Source organism: Pocillopora verrucosa, chromosome 11, assembly GCF_036669915.1.
Source record: "Pocillopora verrucosa isolate sample1 chromosome 11, ASM3666991v2, whole genome shotgun sequence".
Lineage (NCBI taxonomy): Eukaryota > Metazoa > Cnidaria > Anthozoa > Scleractinia > Pocilloporidae > Pocillopora > Pocillopora verrucosa.
The window spans coordinates 1,677,804-1,696,965 of record NC_089322.1 but is presented as its reverse complement, the minus strand read 5'-3'; the positions used below and the strand labels follow the sequence as shown (position 1 = coordinate 1,696,965).

At 36.9% G+C, this 19,162-nt stretch overlaps 2 protein-coding genes and 2 pseudogenes across 2 annotated transcripts; 1 reads left to right on the top strand and 3 right to left on the bottom strand.

Annotated features, from left to right (window-relative positions):
• Positions 1-1,789: 1,789 nt before the first annotated feature.
• LOC131768428 (adenosine receptor A3-like) lies at positions 1,790-2,764 on the bottom strand. Its single transcript, XM_059084169.2, has one exon. It carries the CDS (start codon positions 2,762-2,764, stop codon positions 1,790-1,792), a length of 975 nt encoding a protein of 324 aa, XP_058940152.2.
• Positions 2,765-7,297: 4,533 nt separating this feature from the next.
• LOC131768349 (beta-1 adrenergic receptor-like) lies at positions 7,298-8,298 on the bottom strand (annotated as a pseudogene).
• Positions 8,299-13,060: 4,762 nt separating this feature from the next.
• Positions 13,061-14,683, top strand: LOC131768560 (adenosine receptor A3-like; annotated as a pseudogene).
• A 2,653-nt stretch (positions 14,684-17,336) lies between these two features.
• Positions 17,337-18,588, bottom strand: LOC131768449 (adenosine receptor A3-like). The gene has a single exon (XM_059084192.2). The coding sequence runs from the start codon at positions 18,473-18,475 to the stop codon at positions 17,501-17,503; it is 975 nt and encodes a 324-aa protein (XP_058940175.2). The 5' UTR covers positions 18,476-18,588; the 3' UTR covers positions 17,337-17,500.
• Positions 18,589-19,162: the final 574 nt, after the last annotated feature.

The window sequence follows — 19,162 nt, the reverse complement described above, 5'->3', positions numbered from 1 at the left end:
TTGAGCCGTCGATTATCTGTCAAAAAAAAAAATTAAGCACTTTTATTAGGAGAATAATTTTTTGACTATATTTTATATAACTGACCCATTAACTTGTCTAGAAATTGGAAAGAATTGTTAAATCAATTGAAAAACCTATCTATCACTGCGTCTAAGCGAAAGGAGATTATAAGGAAAAACGTACTTAATTTTTACGCTCACAAAATTCCCGGTCAGCTAGTATTATGTAAAAGCACCTGAAAACATATGTAGGCTAATCAATAACTTTACTGCCACCTCTGTTTTCGTTTTCGCATGCAGCATTCTGCTTTGGATAAATTTTTTCCTCAAAAGTGTAACCAAAGGCAAATGAAACGTTCTTCGCTGTTTGTTAAGTTTTCAAGCATATCGATGAATCTATTTTCGTTTTCCATTCACTCAATAAACAAAGATAAACAATAATTTCCCTTTCCCTCTTAAATACGTGCTCCTAGTTTCTTCTCTTCCTGAGGAAAAAACGTGACGCTCCAAATGTGACGCTATACCATTTCATCGTGGAATCATTCAAAGTTATTAACTTTTAAAGAAAGAGCTGGAAGTTTATTCCCTGCACTCATGATCATAACTTGTATTTATTTGCTGTTTATTCCTGGGCATCTTACAATCAATATCATGTCCCTAAATTGAAAATCTTGGTCGTTTTCATCATCTGCTTGCTTTAGACTTTCTTTAAATTACACTTTAATAGGGGAGTTAAGGAGTTGACTGTTTATTAATATGAGCACCGTATTCAACTCAAACACGCTATTTTTAGCCACTTAAATTATGTGCACTTAAATCGTCCAGCAAATTATCATAAACCAAGAAAGAACTATATCTCGATCAGCATGGTCACGCGAGAAGTGAACTCTCGCAATAAAACTCAGTCATTTAAGTTAAAAGTTACATGCCATATCATCGGAAATAGTAAATTAGGTAAAACGCTGCAATTGATCACAATAAGTTGTTTGAAAGCTATTTTCGTTTTGTTGTGTGTTTTCCTATTTTCCAAACAAGCCTAGTTAATCGTCAGACTTGTGCAAACGAAAGCGCTAGCGATTAAACTCTTTTTGATTGTAAATAGTTCACATTGTCACAATGATGTTAGCAATACAAGTTATCCTTCGAAGTAAAAAGTGGTAAATTGAAAGAAAAATACTGCAGGATGTCTGCTTACAGCGTGATCCATTTATTAAAATTAGCGCAAACAGATGCTTTTAACTCTATGCCTGTATAAGTTTTTTTTCATTTAGGTACGAGCATTTGTCTTCGCGGACTTTATCTTACTCCTTCTTAGGGTAATGCTTCTATGCAAAAAAAAAAATGATTACATTGATAATAAAAACTCGCTTTTTCATGAGTTATAGCAGCTTTTTTGAAGATGCTTCGAGGAAATTCCCCTCTGATCATATGGCTAAATAAAAAAATGACTTATCGAAGTTTTGAGCCATGTGCTGTCGTGAGCCTAAACAGTTTTGTTCTGTTTTAACCTCCTTAGAATAGATAACCAGGTTGGGGTAAAAAGCAAATGAAGCTCGTTTAATTTAGGAATTAGCTGAGATACATCGATAACCAAACCAGCTCTCCTGTTTAATTGGCTTCTTTCGTTCCACTTGTGAGAATCTGATGTTTTGTGTATTTGAAACTCGACAGGATACCCAATGATTTGGCTGCCGAGTCACATCACTAAGTTTATGTACAATGTTCTTTCTCCCTGTTTCCTTTGTGGTAAACAAACCGCGCACAGTCCATGTTAGACGCACAGAGTGGATCAGTTATCAACATGGACGACACTCGATGATCGATTGTAGTTTATCCGTAATGGCCGATTGTTCTTCCAAGACATCTTTCGAAGTATGTTCATGATAGCGTGTCGAACGTGTCTCATCTTCCAGCAGTAAATGACAGGATTCAAAGACGAATTAATAAATACGAGAGTCATTGAGTAAAGAGAAAATTGTTTTAAAGCGGTACTCGAGCCATACATTCGAATAACAGCCATGCAAATAAAAGAAGGCAAATAACAAATTAAAAACACGAGATATACGTAGAATATGCCAACTGTGGATTTCAAGAGAACAATAAAGCTCTTTATTTCATCAGAATGAGCTACTTCTTGTACTTGCAAAGAATGAATCTGATTCTTGTGCCGTCGTACAGTAAAATATATCCTGATGTACACCACGAATGTGACAATGAAACAGAAAGCTGCAATAACTGACTTTATAATCTCCTGAGCACCAGCTAACCCCCACAATGTTATCAAAGAAAAAAATGCACTGCACAGCCATTTTCCGATCACCACAACAACAACACGCCTGTGAGTCACAAGCTCTTGATATCTGAGATGAAGATGAACAGCTAAGAACCTATCTACACCTACCGCCACAACACCAAGAAAAGAAGCAGCTAAGAATAAAAGAAAAGGAATATTAAGCACTTGGTAAGTATTACAGTTAATATGTTCCAGATGCAACCACTTGACCAGAAAGAAAGTGTATACTGGTTGGCTAAACAAACCAACAGCAACATCCGAGAAGGCAAGACTCAGCAGCAAAGTTTTCAAAGTTTTTGCGATTGCCGAAGTTTTGTGGATGGCGTAGATTGTTACAATATTCAACATGATGGAGGTGTGAGTTAAAACATTGTTAAAAATACAGTTGGTGATAAAAGTCGAACGAAGATCTTTAAGTTCAGTGTATGTGGGAAAATAATCCAAAGACTCGTTACAAAATAATTCGCTCATGATATCATCTCACTTATAAAAGATAGGACCATCTACTCCAGACAAACAGAACGTGTTGCAATTCTTTAGCAGGACAGTTTCTCCTTATTTTAGGCAGAAAATCTTGAGCTGATTCCACTTTCTGCCTAAAATGTTACCTTTCCTCCCAATAGTGATAAACTTCGACAAAAGGAGTCCTCTAAACTCTCGCAATATGGGTTTTTGGGATGTCAGCCAATGACAAAGAAAGAACTTACGTCAGACAAATTAATTCACAGATGGAGGCAGTCAAGATGTTCGATTGTATTTTGTAATCGACACTTTTCTCCCGAGGCTTGATTTAATCATATATCTTGGAGATGTTAATACTCATACTAACACAAAATAAAATGTGTCCTTGAAAAGCCTCCCTTTCCCCAGCCCCTAGCTCCGCCGTCCCTGAGTTATTCCGATATCAACATGAACGACACTTGAACGCCGATTGTAAAATTACGCCAGATGGCTGATTTATTCTCCAAGATATGTTTTGCGGTATTTCCATAAAAGTGCGTCGAATGTGTCTCACCTCTTAACAGTAAATGACAATCCGCTATGGAACTCTTTCTAATAACTCAGTTCTCGCTATTTGCGAATACGTTTTCGCAGTAATCGTTGCTGTTAGAAGTAGATGCATACAATTTGGGTTTCTACAGCAGAAAGCCATTAAAAAATAGTTCATCTGTCATATATCCTACCAAAGGAACGGTCAGTATTTATTTTCTGGGGTGGGAGGGAAGGCAAAGGATTCAGTAGGACATATGCTTTTATTCCTATCAAGGATTCCGTCGCTTTCAATTTAAAATCAGAATTAATAAACCAATAACGGTAGTTGCGGACTTAAGCTTCGGAAAAGGTTTCTTTTTTTTTCACGTAAATTTTGCCTATAACTGCCGACTGTCTCGCCAAAACTAGCACTGACAACTAAGTGACACGCCAGCTACAAATAAAACAGAAGGAAATGTTTTTCCATCCATCCTTCTGCCTCAAAAGCATAATTCTCAAATTACTTTGTGATAGTGTAAACGAACTTCTTCCTTTTGATAAACAGTCAACGCTTTGGCCACCCTTAATGTATAATTTGAAGAAATTCTCAAGCAAACAGGTAATAAGAATGACAGAGATGATCAATTTGGAGACATGGTATTGACAGTAAGATTCTCAGAACTAAACAACAAATAAATATAAGGTATGATTAGGAGCGGAGGGATTAAACTTCCAGCTCTTTCATTAGAAGTAAAAAACTTTAATTGATCATACGATAAAATGATATAGCGTCACATTGAGAGCGTCTCGTAATGCCCTCAAGAAGAAAAATAAACATGAGCTAGTATTTACGAGGGAAGAAGAATCCATGTTAATCATTAGCTAATGAGTGGATTCAAAACGAAAATGGATTGATCGATGTCCTTGAAAATTAAACAAACTACAAAAAGCATCGAGTTTGCCTTAACACTTTTGAGGGAAAAACTTAGTCGAAGCAGAATGCTGCATATGAAAACGAAAACAGAGGTGGCCATAGAGTTACTGATTAGCCTGCAGATGTTTGCCGGTGGTTCTTTATAACAGCGGGAGTTTTGAGTACTTTGTTTATATGCAAATAACAGATAGGTTTTGGAATCATTATGACAACTCTTTGCAATTTCTAGACAAGTTGATAAGTCAATAAAATGAAATGTATTGAAAACATAAGTCTCGAAATAAAAGTGTTCAAAAGTTTGTTTATTCAGATAATCGACGGCTTAAATTTTGGGCACATCTATGATGATTATGTGGCAATTTGAAAATGCCTTTGAAAATCTCGGAGAATATTTCTAAAAGCCTCGATTTCTCCTGGTTTTCGGGGGCAACAGAGTGGGGATCAGTCGTCGTCAACAGAGTATAAAGGGAGATTATTAAAAACTGGCACGCTAACAGGGAGGGAGCGAGTTATAAGAATATGATAGGACTTATGATGGGTAATGTCTTGATACAACCAAAATACTCCGACCGCCCCCCCCCACAAACGATGAATAATAACCAGTCCTTCGGGAGGGTAAATGACATTTGTGTGTGGTGTGTGTTTGTGTGTGTGTGTGTGTGTGTGTGTGTGTGTGGGGGGGGGGGGGACGCTAAAGAAACTTGCCGTGGATGATATTTGTAAGAGCGTCGTTTTTAGCTTTCTTACAAGCTTACCAGGCAACAAGGCAGGAGGGGGTAATAATAATATTACAGTCTTATGGGTTATAATGTTACTTTTATCTCGAAATAACCAAAATCCTCCTTAGGAAATAAATAAAACATCAAAAAGCCTTCAAGATGATAAAAATACATTCTGAACAATAAGCAATGTTTGGTTTTATTATCTTAACCGATAATAAGTTATGTAACTTATGGAACTTTTGGTATCAGTGATCTCGCTTTTCCTGAACGAGTTTTTGCAGTAATCGTTGCTGTTAGAAGTAAATGCGTATAATCTGAGTTTTTACAGCAGAAAGCCATTAAAAATAGTTCATCTGTCATTTATCCTTCTCATAGACTGGTCATTATTTATCGCCTGTGGGGAGAGAGATGGGGTGTTAGAGGATCTTGGTCGAGTCACAACAATCTTTACACAGCCCCCCATAAGAATCCTATAAGACCCCTATGACCCCTCCCTCCTGGGTGCCAGTTGATCGGTCAGTCAGTCTCATCTTTATATTCTGTTAGCGACAACTGAAACCCCCTCCGTTTTTCCTTAAAGCTAGGAAAAATCGACGCTGTTACAAATAATATCCGAGATTTTGGAAGACATCTTTAGATCACCACGTAATCATCATGGATAATCCTGAAATTTAAGCGGTCGATTATCTGTCAAAAAAAAATTCAAGTACTTTTATTACGAGAATAATTTTTTGACTTCATTTTACATAACTAACCCATTAACTTGTCTAGAAATTGGAAAGAATTGTTAAATCAACTCAAAAACCTATCTATCACTGCGTCTGAGCGAGAGGAGATTACAAGGAAAGACATACTTAATTTTAAGCTCATAAAATTCCCGGTCAGCTAGTATTATGCAAAATCACCTGAAAACATCTCCAGGCTAATCAATAACTCTACAGCCACCTCTGTTTTCGTCTTCGTATGCAGCATTCTGCTTTGAATAAATTTTTATCTCAAAAGTGTAACCAAAGGAATAAAAAATTATCTTCGCTGTTTGTTTAGTTTTCAAGCATATCAATCAATCCATTTTCGTTTTCCGTTCACTCAATAGACAATGATAAACAATAATTTTCCTTTCCCTCTTAAATACGTGCTCCCGGTTTCTTCTCTTCCTGACGAAAAAACGTTATGCTCCAAATGTGACGCTGTATCATTTTATCGTGGAATCAGTTTTTAATTCAGTTTTTAACTTCTAAAGTAAGAGCTGGAGGTTTATTCCCTTCACTCGTGATCACAACTTGTATTTATTTGCTGTTTATTTCTGGGCATCTTACTATCAATACTAAATTGATCATCTTCGTCGTTGTCATTATCTGCTTGCTTTAAACTTTCTTTAAATTACACATTTTAAGGAGTTAAGGAGTTGACTGTTTATTAAGATGAGCACCGCATACACCAACACGCTATTTTAGCCACTTAAATTATGTCTTAAATCTTCCAGCAAATTATCTTAAACCAAGAAAGAACTATCTAGATAATCATGGTCACGCGAGTAGTGAGCTGTCGCGATAAAATCCAGCCTTTTAAGATAAAGGTTATATGCCATATCATCGGTTAAACGTCGTAACTGGTCACAAGTTACTCAAAAGTTATTTCCGTTTTGTTTTGTTTTTACCTATTTTTCAAACAAGCCTAGTTAATCGTTAGACTTGTGCAAACGAAAGCAATAACAATGAAAATATTTTTAATTGTAAATAGTTCACATTGTCACAATGATGTTAGCAATAAAAGTCACTCTTCAAAGTGAAAAGTGGTAAATTGAAAGAAAAATACTCCAGGATCTCTACCTGCAACATAATCATTCAACAAAATTAGCGCAAACAGGTGCTTTATAACTCTATGCCCGTAAAAGCTTGTTCTCACTGATGTAAGAGCAATTCTTTTCGCGGACTTTACGTCACTCCTTCTCAGGGTAATGCTTCTTTGGGAAAAAATTGATTATATTGATAATAAAAACTCGCTTTTTCATGAGTTAAAGCAGCGTTTTTGAATATGCTTTAAGGGAATTCCCCTCTTATCAACTTATAGCTAAATAAAAAATGACTTATCAAAGCTTTGAGCCATGAACTGTTGTGAGCCTAAACAGTTTTGTTATGTTTTAACCTCCTTAGGATAGCTAACCAGGCTGAGGCAAAAAGCAATGAGCGCGTTTAATAAGAATTAGCTGAAACACATGGATAACCAAACCAGCTTTCCTGTTTAATTGGCGTCTTCCTTTCCACTTGTTATAATTTTATGTATTATGTGTTCAAACTGGACTAAATACACAATTATTTGGCTGCTGAGTCATATCACTAAGTTTATGTGCAATGTTTTTTCTCCCCACTTCGTTTGTCATAAACAACCGTGCGCAGTCCTCGTTAGACGCACAATATGCACGACACTCGAAGATCGATTGTAGTTGATTCGTAATGGCCGATTGCTGTTCCAAAACGTCTTTCGCAGTATGTTCACGATAGCGTGTCGAACGTGTCTCATCTTCCAGCAGTAAATGATAGGGTTGAAAGATGAATTGAGAAATAGGAGAGTCGATGAGTAAAAATAAAAATGTTTTAAAGCGATACTCGAGCCATAGATTCGAATAACAGCCATGCAAATGAAATAGGGCAAATAACAGATTAAAACACGAGATATACGTAGAACATGCCTACTGTGGATTTCAAGAGAACAATTAAGGTTTTTATTTCATCAGAATGAGCTTCGTTTCGTATTTGCATGGACTGAATATGATTCTGGTGCCGTCGTACAGTTAAATATGTCCTGCTGTACACCACAAATGTGATGATGAAACTGAAAGCTGTAGCAACTAAATCAATAAGATCCCGAGTACTAGGCAACTCCCACAATGTCATGAAAGAAACAAATGCACTGTACACCCATATGCCAATCACAACAACAACAACAAGCATGTGAGTCACAAGCTCTTGATATCTGAGATGAAGATGAACAGCTAAGAACCTGTCTACACTTACAGCCACAACACCAAAGAACGAAGCAGTCAAGAATAAAAGACCTGAAATATCCAGCACTTGGTAAGTATTACAGTTAATACTGTCCAGTTGTAACCACTTGACCAGGAAAAAAGTGTATAATGGTTGGCTAAACAAACCAACACCAACATCAGAGCAGGAAAGATTCAGCAGCAGAGTTTTCAAAGTTTTTGCCATTGTCGGTGTTTTGCGTATAGCGTAGATTGTCACAATATTCAACATGATGAAGGTGTAAGTAAGAAAATTGTTGAAGATACAGTTGGCGATAAAAGTCGAACGAAGATCTTTGAGTTCAGTGTATGTGGGAAAATAATCCAGAGATTCGTTACAAAATAATTCGTTCATGATATCAACTCACTCATGAAACATGGAACCCTCTATTCCAGACAAACAGAACGTGTTGCGATTCTTTAAGTGGACGGTCTCTTCTGATTTTGGGCAGCAAATCTTGAGCTGATTCCACTTTCTGCCTAAAATGCTACCTTCATGGTGATGCGCTGTTCGATTCAAACGGACGGGATATTTAATCTGGTCATAAATTTAGTCCTAATGCGAATGAAGAACTTCTGGAGAGTTTAAAATCAATCAAAAACACTGTGGGCGAAACTATGGAGCTGTTGGAGAAGGCTCGAGACAAAGTGGCGTCAATTTTCCCATTGAAACAGGGAAACGCGCTAAGGACGTCACGAATACCAAAGCAGAACCGCCGCCAGAATCCCGCGCGGAAACATTACCGCCGTCGTAATTTCGTATACCTGTGTAGTTGATGTTGCCTATTTTTTGTAGCTGTAGCAAGGCTTAATATTATACAAAGAATGTAAAGAGAATTAAATTGCTTCTTTCGTTTCTACGTTTGTTTGTAGTCCATGTTCATTTCTTTGATGACATTTTGGGGGCTTCTTAGTACTCGGGAACTTATAAGTACAATCATTGCTGCTTTCGGTTTTCTTATCACATTTGTGGTGTACATCAGGAAATATCAAACTGTACGACGGCAGAAGAATCACATTGAGTCCGTGCAAATACGAGACGAAGCTCAGTCTGAGGAGATAAAAAACTTAACTGTACTCATTAAATCCACAGTTGGCATATTCTACGTATATCTCGTGTTTTTGGTTTGTTATTTGCCCTATCTCATTTGCATGGCTGTTATTCCATTGACCCTCATGTATCTAAATTCATCTTTGAACCCTGTCATTTACTGCTGGAAGATGAGACACGTTCGACACGCTATCATGGACATACTTCGAAAGATGTCCTGGAACAGCAATCGGCCATTTCGGGTAAACTACAATCGGTCATCGAGTGTCGTCCATATTGATAACTGATCTCCTCTGTGTGGCTTACAAAGACTATACACAGTAATTCTTTACGACAAAGTGAAATAGGAACAAACAAGATTGTACATAAACTTAGTGATATGGCCCGGCAGCCAATTTTAATAGTTCCACTTTTAAGTACACAATATATCGAATAATCACAACTGGAAGGGCAGAGGCTACTTTGAGCTAGAAAGCTGGCTTTGTCATCGATCGATCATGAAATTGTAATTATGGATGCAAATAAAAGTATTCATATTAAGGTTTCTGTCGCTCTTAATTTCAGATCAGAATTAAAAACCAGTAACGGTGGTTGCGCTCTTGAGCTTCGGAAAAGTCTCTTCTTTGGCTTGTAAATTTTACTCATGACTGCCAACTGTTTCGCCGAATCCCTTAAAACTAGCACTGACAACTAAATGAGATGCCAGCTTCAAATAAAATAGAAGGAAACCCGTGCCATCCATCCTTCTGCCTCAAAAGCAAAATTCCTAAATTACTCCTTAGTAATGGAAAACGAACTTCTTCCTATTATATACAGTCAACGCCTTGACTCCTTTGAATGTGTTATTTAAAGAAATTCTCAAGCAATTTGGGGATATGGTATTGATAGTAAGATTCTCACAACTAAACAACAAATGAATCTAAGGTATAATCATAAGTGAAGGGAATAAACTTCTAGCTCTTTCATTAGAAGTTAAAAAATTTAAATGATCCTACGATAAAACGGTATAGCGTCACATTGCGAGCGTCTGGTAATGCCGTCAGGAAGAAAAACAAACAGGAGCTAATATTTACGAGGGAAGAAAAATCGATGTTAATCATTGGCTAATGAGTGGCTTCATAACGAAGATAGATTAAGCGACATACTTGAAAATTACACAAACAACGAAAAGCATCTAGTTTGCCTCAACACTTTTGTGGTAAAAACTTATTCGAAGCAGAAACTGCCTATGAAAACGATAACAGAGGTGGCTATAGAGTTATTGATTAGCCCGCGCATGTTTGCAGGTGGTTCTTGATAATACCGTGAGTTTTGAAACTAAGTTTGTTCTTCCTTGTTATCTCTTTCCGCTTAGATGCAAATAACAGATAGGTTTTGACATCAATTTGACAATCCTTTTCAATTTCTAGACAAGTTAATGGATCAATAAAGTGAAATGTAGTGAAAGCATTAGTCTCATAATAAAAGTGTTGAAAAGTTTATTTGTACAGATAATTGACGGCTTAAATTTCGGGCATATCTGTGATCGAGTGTCTTCCACAACAATAGCTGAAATCTTCTGTGTGGCTAACAAGCGCTTTGTTTGGACGTTTGCTGTCGTTAGAGTAAACAGGGATGGGAGATACGAAATTGTATTTAGACTCAATGATGTCCCAATGGCCAAAATTATTGGTCACTTCAATATTTTAATGAAACAATCTATGAAGGAATTGCAGTGGGAAAGACGGACAGATTAAATTGAATAGTAAAGCCGGTTTTACTTTAGTGAGATGTTGTTATTATGAAGGTTCTCGAAGAAGAAGGAATTGGGAGACATGATATTATGTGCATCAAGGTTTTCGTCGTCTCTTTAAAATCAAAATAGAATCTCGATGAGAAAAAAACAACAACAAAATAAAAGAACAGAATCAACATGGATCACAACATAGACATGTAAAAGTAACAACAAGCCGTTGGGACTCAGGAAAGGGTGACCGCTACTGCCTAACCCTTGACACCCCTAATATCAGTATGCATATTCTCCACACTGATCTCTATACATTTCCAATGACACTGATAAGGAGAATTTGCTTTCTATTTTTCTCATAACCTTAATGTGTGATGCAGGGGTGATGCTGTAAAGAGAAATTAGAAGCTAGTCACTCCCGCTTGATAGAGGTGAAAATTGCACAAACTAAGGGGTTCCATTTTCAGCACTTTAACAACTGACCTCCTAATACAGGGTGACCGCTAATACGGTGCTGCTTCATACAGGTGCCATTATATTCTTATCTGACTCCTTGTAAAACGTCATGACAAGTTATTTATACTTGTTAATTAATTCTTTGTTCCTGCTGATCAGTATTTTGACAATTTTCGATTTACTCAGTTCCTTCTAATATATACTTTTGACAAAGATTGTAGACGATTTATAACCTCTTGTTTTGGCCGAATCGAGAAATTAAAGTCCTGCGAAATTAAGTCACCGCTAAAACAAGTACTGAATGATTTATTATAGTCGAGAAGTATCTCTCAAAAGAAACTTTTAACAATTTTTTTAACAAGGTTTGTTTTCTAAATAGACTCGTTAAACATGTTAATACTATTTTCATACTTTTACAACACAAAAACCCGAGAGTAACCCGTGTCTAAGCTAAGCCGACATGGCTAATCAAGAAAAACTCATCCTTTAACAAAGATCTGAAATTTCCGCGTCTTAGCACAGACCTGAACCATCTGCAGCAATATTTGGCCTAATTGCTAAAACGTCGAATTTAAGCCACAGGTGTTGTCGCTGTTATAAATAGAATACTTTTTGGGTTCGGATTGCATCTCAGTATACAGTCATTGCACAAGTCCTTCTTAGTGACATGAAAAATAAAATGTGAAGTATGAAATGTTAATCAACCGAGATGTGACTTAGATATGCCGGCAATTTTCAGAGCCTTATTCATAACCCTCACATATTCTGTTCTAATTAACCATGAACACATAGTGTGGTCCACCCGTGGAACGACACTAAGTGAAGACGGTTTGCAAATTACGCAAGATGGCTGATTTCTTCCCAAGACATGTTCCACTGCATATCCATGATAGCGTGTCGAATGTGTCTCATCTTTCAGAAGTAAATGGCAGGTTTCAAAGACGAATTAAGAAATGTGAGAGTCAATGAGTAAAACCAAAAATACTAAGCTCATTTTAATTGCTTTCATTTATTCCAGAGTGACAGCTATGTTTATTAGGATGTTAATAAAACATAAAAAGCGCCTTTCAGGTCTCATTTATGAAGAATATCGCAGAGTTCTCCAAGGTTTCTTCGAAAACATGATAAGCGACGCGGTGACATACACTGAACACGCTGAGCGCAAAACGGAGGCCAGATGGACATTGAATACGCGCTGAAACGACAAGGACGCACGCTGTACGGCTTTGGAGGCCGAAGAATGAAGAACTGACATGACGGATAAACTTTGGAGTTAGCAAGCGTGTGAAGGAAAGACTAAAATTTTTATGATAGCCTTCAGAAGGACTGCAAGCTCTTAATTATGTTTTACTTTTGCGTACATTATTAATTTTCATTATCTCCCCAAGTGATACCTACTTAATTTCGTGTATCTGTGTACTTGATGTTGCTTATTTTTTTGTAGCTCTAGCAAGGCTCAATGTTATACAAAGAATACAAAGAGAATTAAATTGCTTCTTTCGTTTCTACATTTGTTTGTAGTCCATGTTCATTTTACTGCGCCTCATCTGTATCAATGGGGGGAATAAGGCGAGCTTAGTATGGCGCATATGTAGCATGTAAACCCCAAAGAACCATGTTCAGAATATTTAAACGCAAATTAAGAATAAAGCAGGCTCCACATGCGTGTCGAAATAACAAAACCAGTCTTATCCACACGGGCATCGGAACAGTGGGTAACACCATAATTAGCGAATGAGAATCCGAAACAAGAGCAGGCGGACCGTCAAAAGCACGGAATAGCCCAAGTGATACTTTTTTAGACATTTACTCCGACGAAACGCAAACGGTCGAAACTTCAGTTTTAGAAACTTTCCTCAGTGTTTAATTTACATTATCAACTCAGATAAAATCAAATTGTCTCGTCAGGTAAATTTTATCGTGACAGCCAAAATCCTCCGACCCTCAACTCTCGTCCTGCGACAATGATCAGTCCATCATCAAGCCACTAATTTTTTGAGCGTTTGTTTTACAGTTATAGAACATGAACGAGAAATCCAACGAGCTCTACAAACGCACTGTTACACGTGTTAAGCGAATGTTGGTAATCAAGGAAAACTGATAATTAACTTATTTTCTTTTAACTTCCTATCTCAGAACCGGCCGCAACGATCTGCCGAGATCCAAGGACTGTTTACTTCAACGTTGAATGACGGAGGGTACTATCGTTGTTATCCTCAGTAAGGCTTGTGAGAAGTTGGCCTGCAAAAATATTTGTCTGAAATAGCGGCTCCTAGCGAAAATCATGAACAAATTGTATTGAAACCAGTTTTCGCAATTTTTGCCCATATTCACCGAACTTGAAGATCTTCGTTCGACTTGTGTCGCCAACTGTGTCTTTAACATTTTCCTTGCTTACACCGCCTTCATGTTGAATATTGTGACAACTACGCCTTACACAAAACTTCGACAATGCCAAACACTTTGAAAACTCTGCTGCTTAGTCTTGCCTGCTCGGATGTTGCCGTTGGTTTGTTTAGTCAACCATTATACACTTTCATTTTGATCAACTGGCTTCGACTAGACAATCCTGGCTGTAACACTCAACAAGTGCGGACGATTTCAACTATTTTATTTTCAGGTGCTTCGTTCCTTGGTGTTGTGGCTGTAAGTGTAGACAGGTTCTTAGCTGTTCATCTTCATCTCAGATACCAAGAGCTTGTGACTCACAGGCGTGTTGTTATTGTTGTGATTGTCATATGGGTATATAATGCATTTGTTTCTTTGATGATATTGTGGGAGCTTCTTGGTACTCGGGATCTTGTAGGTATGATTAATTTTGCTTTCAGTTTTATTATCACACTCGTGGTGTACATCAGGATATATCTAACTATGCGAAGGCACAAAAATCATATTCAGTCCATGCAAATACGAAAAGAAGCTCAGTATGAGGAAATAAAAAACTTTACTGTCTTAATTAAATCCACAGTTGGCATATTCTACGTACATCTCGTGTTTTTAATTTGTTATTTGCCCTACCTAATTTGCAAGGCTGTTCTTCAAATCTACGGCCCGAGTATCGTTTTAAAGAAACTTTATCTTTACTCACTGACCTTCGTGTACCTGAATTCATCTTTGAACCCTGTAATTTACTGCTGGAAGATGAAACACATTCGACACGCTATCATAGACATACTGCGGAGGATGTCTTGGAACAGCAATCAGCCATTTCGGATCAACTACAATCGGTCATCGAGTGTCGTGCATATCGATAAATGATCCCTTCTGTGTGGCTTACTACGCATAATAATTGTTTACGACAAACTGAAATAGGGAGAAACAATATTATAGTATACATAAACTTATTGATATGACCCGGCAGCCAAATAATCGCGTAGTTCTAATTTTAAGTACACAATAAATCGAATAATCTTTAGTGTGACAGGGAAAGGCTAATTTGAGCAAGAAAGCTGGTTTTGTCATCGATGGATAGAGAAATTGTAATTATGGATGTAAATAAAAGTAGGATACGACACAAGATTTTATTCACATCGAGGTTTCCGTCGTTCTTAGTTTCAAATCAGAATTTAAAACCAATAACGGTGGTTGCAGACTTAAGCTTCGGAAAAGGTTTCATTTTTCCCTTGTAAATTCCGCCCATAACTGCCAACTGTTTCGCCGAATTTCTTAAAACTAGCACTGACAACTAAGTGACATGCAAGTTTCAAATAAAACAGAAGGAATTTTTTTGCCATTCATCCTTCTGCCTCAAAAGCAGAATTCCCAAATTACTTTGTAATAGTGGAAGCGAACTTCTTCCTTTTAATAAACAGTCAACGCTTTGGCCATCCTTAACGTGTAATTTGAAGAAATTCTCGAGCAAACAGGTAATAAGAATGACAGAGATGATCAATTCGGAGACATGGTATTGATGGTAAGATTCTCAGAGCTAAACAACAAATAAATATAAGTTATGATTACGAGCGAAGGGAATAAACTTCCAGCTCTTTTATTAGAAGTTAAAAACTTTAATTGATCATACGATAAAGCGATATAGCGTCACATTTAGGGCGTCTCGTAATGCCTTCAGGAAGAAAAACAAACAGGAGCTAGTATTTACGAGGGAAGAATAATCGATGTTAATCATTGGCTAATGAGTGGATTCAAAACGAAAATGAATTGATCGATATCCTTGAAAATTGAACAAACTACAAAAAGCATGAGTTTGCCTTAACACTTTTGAGGTAAAAACTGAGTCGAAGGTGAATGCTGCATATGAAAACGACGGCAGAGGTGGCTTAAGAGTTACTGATTACCCTGCAGATGTTTTCGGGAGTTTTAAGAACTTAAAATTAAGTATGTTTTTCCTGGTTATTTCCTTTGTTTACATGCAAATAAGAGATAGGTTTTAGAATCATTATGACAATTCTTTACAGTTTCTAGACAAGTTGATGGGTCAAATACAATGAGATGTATTGAAAACATTAGTCTCGAAATAAAAGTGTTTGTTTATACAGATAATCGACGGCTTAAATTTTGGGCACATCTATGATGATTACGTGGCAATTTGAAAATGCCTTTCAAAATCTCAGAGAATATTTCTAAAAGCCTCGATTTCTCCTGGTTTTCAGGGGCAAAAGAGTGGGGAAAAGTCGTCGCTAAGAGAGTCTGACCCATTAATTTGTCTAGAAATTAGAAAGAATTGTTAAATTAATTCAAAAACCTATCTGCTATTGCGTCTAAGCGAAAGGAGATTACAAAGGAAACATATTTAATATTAAGCTCATAAAATTCCCGGTTAGCTAGTATTATGTAAAATCACATTAAAACATCTGCAGACTAATCTATAACTTTCGTTTTCGTATGCAACATTCTGCTTTGAATAAATTTTTACCTCAAAAGTGTAACCAAAGGCAAACGAAATGCTATTCGCTGTTTGGTTAGTTTTCAAGCATATTAATCAACCCATTTTCGCTTTCTATTCACTCAATAGACAATGATAAACAATAATTTCCCTTTCCCTCTTAAATAGGTGCTCCTGGTTTTTTCTTTTCCTGACGAAAAAACGTGACGCTCCAAATGTGACGCTATACCATTTCATCGTGGAATCATTTAAAGTTTTTAACTTCTAAATAAAGAGACGGAAGTTTATTCCCTTCACTCAGGGTCATCACTTATATTTATTTGCTGTTTATTACTCAGCATCTTACTATCAATACAGTGTCCCTAAATTGATCATATTTGCCAATCTCATCATCTGCTTGCTTTAAACTGTCTTTAAATTACACTTTAATAGGGGAGTTAAGGAGTTGACTGTTTTTTAAGATGTGCACCGTATACTACTCCAACACGCTATTTTTAGCCACTTAAATTGTGTCTTAAGTCTTCCTGCAAATTATCATAAACCAAGAAAGAACTATCTCGATAAGCATGGTCACGCGAGAAGTGAACTCTCGCAATAAAATTCAGTCATTTAAGATTTAAGGTATATGCCATATCATCGGAAATAGTAAATTAGGTAAAACGTTGTAATTGGTCACAACACGTTATTCAAAAGCTATTTTTTTTTTTTTTGTGTTTTCCTATTTTCCAAACAAGCCTAGTTAATCGTCAGACTTCTGCAAACGAAAGTAATAACGATGAAACTCTTTTTGATTGTAAGTAGTTCACATTGTCACAATGATGTTAGCAATACAAGTTATCCTTCGAAGTAAAAAGAGGTAAATTGAAAGAAAAATACCGCGGGATGTCTGCTTACAGCGTGATCCATTCATTAAAATTAGCGCAAACAGATGCTTTTAACTCTATGCCCGTAAAAGTTTTTTTCTCATTTAGGTACGAGCAATTATCTTCGCGGACTTTATCTTACTCCTTCTTAGGGTAATGCTTCTATGGAAAAAAAAATGATTACATTGATAATAAAAACTAGAGTTATAGCAGCTTTTTTGAAGATGCTTCGAGGGAATTCCCCTCTGATCAACATATGGCTAAATAAAAAAAATGACTTATCGAAGTTTTGAGCCATGTACTGTCGTGAGCCTAAACAGTTTTGTTCTGTTTTAACCTCCTTAGAATAGATAACCAGGTTGGGATAAAAAGCAAATGACGCTCGTTTAATTTAGGAATTAGCTGAGATACATCGATAACCAAACCGACTTTCCTGTTTAATTGTCCTCCTTCATTCCACTCGTGAGAATTTGATGTATTGTGTATTTGAAACTCGACAGGATACCCAATGATTTGGCTGCTGAGTCACATCACTAAGTTTATGTACAATGTTCTTTCTCCCTGTTTCCTTTGTGGTAAACAAACCGCGCACAGTCCTTGTTAGACGCACAGAGTGTATCAGTTATCAACATGGACGACACTCGATGATCGATTGTAGTTTATCCGTAATGGCCGATTGCTGGTCCTGGACATCTTTCGAAGTAAGTTCACGATAGCGTGCCGAACGTGTCTCATCTTCCAGCAGTAAATGACAGGATTCAAAGATGAATTAAGAAATATGAGAGTCGATGAGTAAAGTAAAAATTGTTTTAAAGCGATACTCGAGCCATAGATTCGAATAACAGCCATGCAAATGAAAAAAGGCAAATAACAAATCAACAACAAGAGATATACGTAAAATATGCTAGCTGTGGATTTAATGAGGACAATGAAGTGTTTTATTCCATCAGAATGAGCTACTTCTTGTATTTGCATAGAATGAATCTGATTTTTGTGCCGTCGGACAGTTAAATATATCCTGGTGTACACCACAAACGTGACAACGAAACCGAAAACTGCAACGACTGACTCTGTAATATTCCGAGCACCAGGCAACCCCCACAATGCTACCGAAGAAACAAATGCACTGCACAACCATTTGCTGATCACCACAACAACAACACGCTTTTGAGTCACAAGCTCTTGATATCTGAGATGAAGATGAACAGCTAAGAACCTGTCTACACTTACAGCCACAACACCAAGGAACGAAACAGCTGAGAATAAATAACCTGAAATATTCAGCGCTTGGTAAATATTACAGTTAAGATTGTCCAGTTGTAACCACTTGACCAGAAAGAAAGTGTATAATGGTTGGTTAAACAAACCAACAGCAATATCCGAGATGGCAAGACTCAGCAGCAGAGTTTTCAAAGTTTTTACGATTGCCGAAGTTTTGTGGATAGCGTAGATTGTCATGATATTCAAAATGATGGAAGTGTGAGTAAGAAAAATATTGAAGATACAGTTGGCGATAAAAGTCGAACGAAGATCTTTGAGTTCAGTGGATATGGGGTAAAACCGTGCAGAATCGTTGCAAGTAACGTCGTTCATGATATCAACTCACTTATAAAATATAGGAACCACTATTCCAGACAAACAGAACGTGTTGCGATTCTTTAGCAGGACAGTTTTCTCCTTATTTCGGGCAGTAATTTTTTAGCTGATTTCGCTTTCAACTTAAAACGCTACCTTTTCTCCCAAAAGTGGTGAACTTCAACAAAACTTCCCGAGTGGCACGGGTTTTTGGGATGTAAACCAATGACAAAGGAAGAACTTACGTCAGACAAATTAACAGATATGTGAGCGGTCAAGATGTTCTAATATATTTTAAAATAGACGGTTTTCTCCCTACGCTTGTTTTTCAAGTGTATGTTAAACATGTTAACTCAAGCTTTTTTCTTAATTCCATGAAATTGAGAAGAACTGTTCAACACAAAAACCTGAAAGTTAATCTTTTCTAAGCGAAAGGAGGCAATTACGAAAAAACTCGTCATTTGGATCGATCAGAGTTCTGAAATTTTTCTAGCGTCTTGGCACAGGCCTGAACCATCTTTAGCGATATCGATCTTGCATAATTACTAAAACGTCGAACTAAAGCCGCCCGTGTTGTCGCTTTCGTAAAGCATTTTGCTCAAGTCAACAGAAAGTTATTTCAAAAAAATTCACAAATAATAGATTTCTTCAATTTCCGGGTTTTTTATGAAAAATTCAAACTTTGGTAATTTATACAATTCCGCA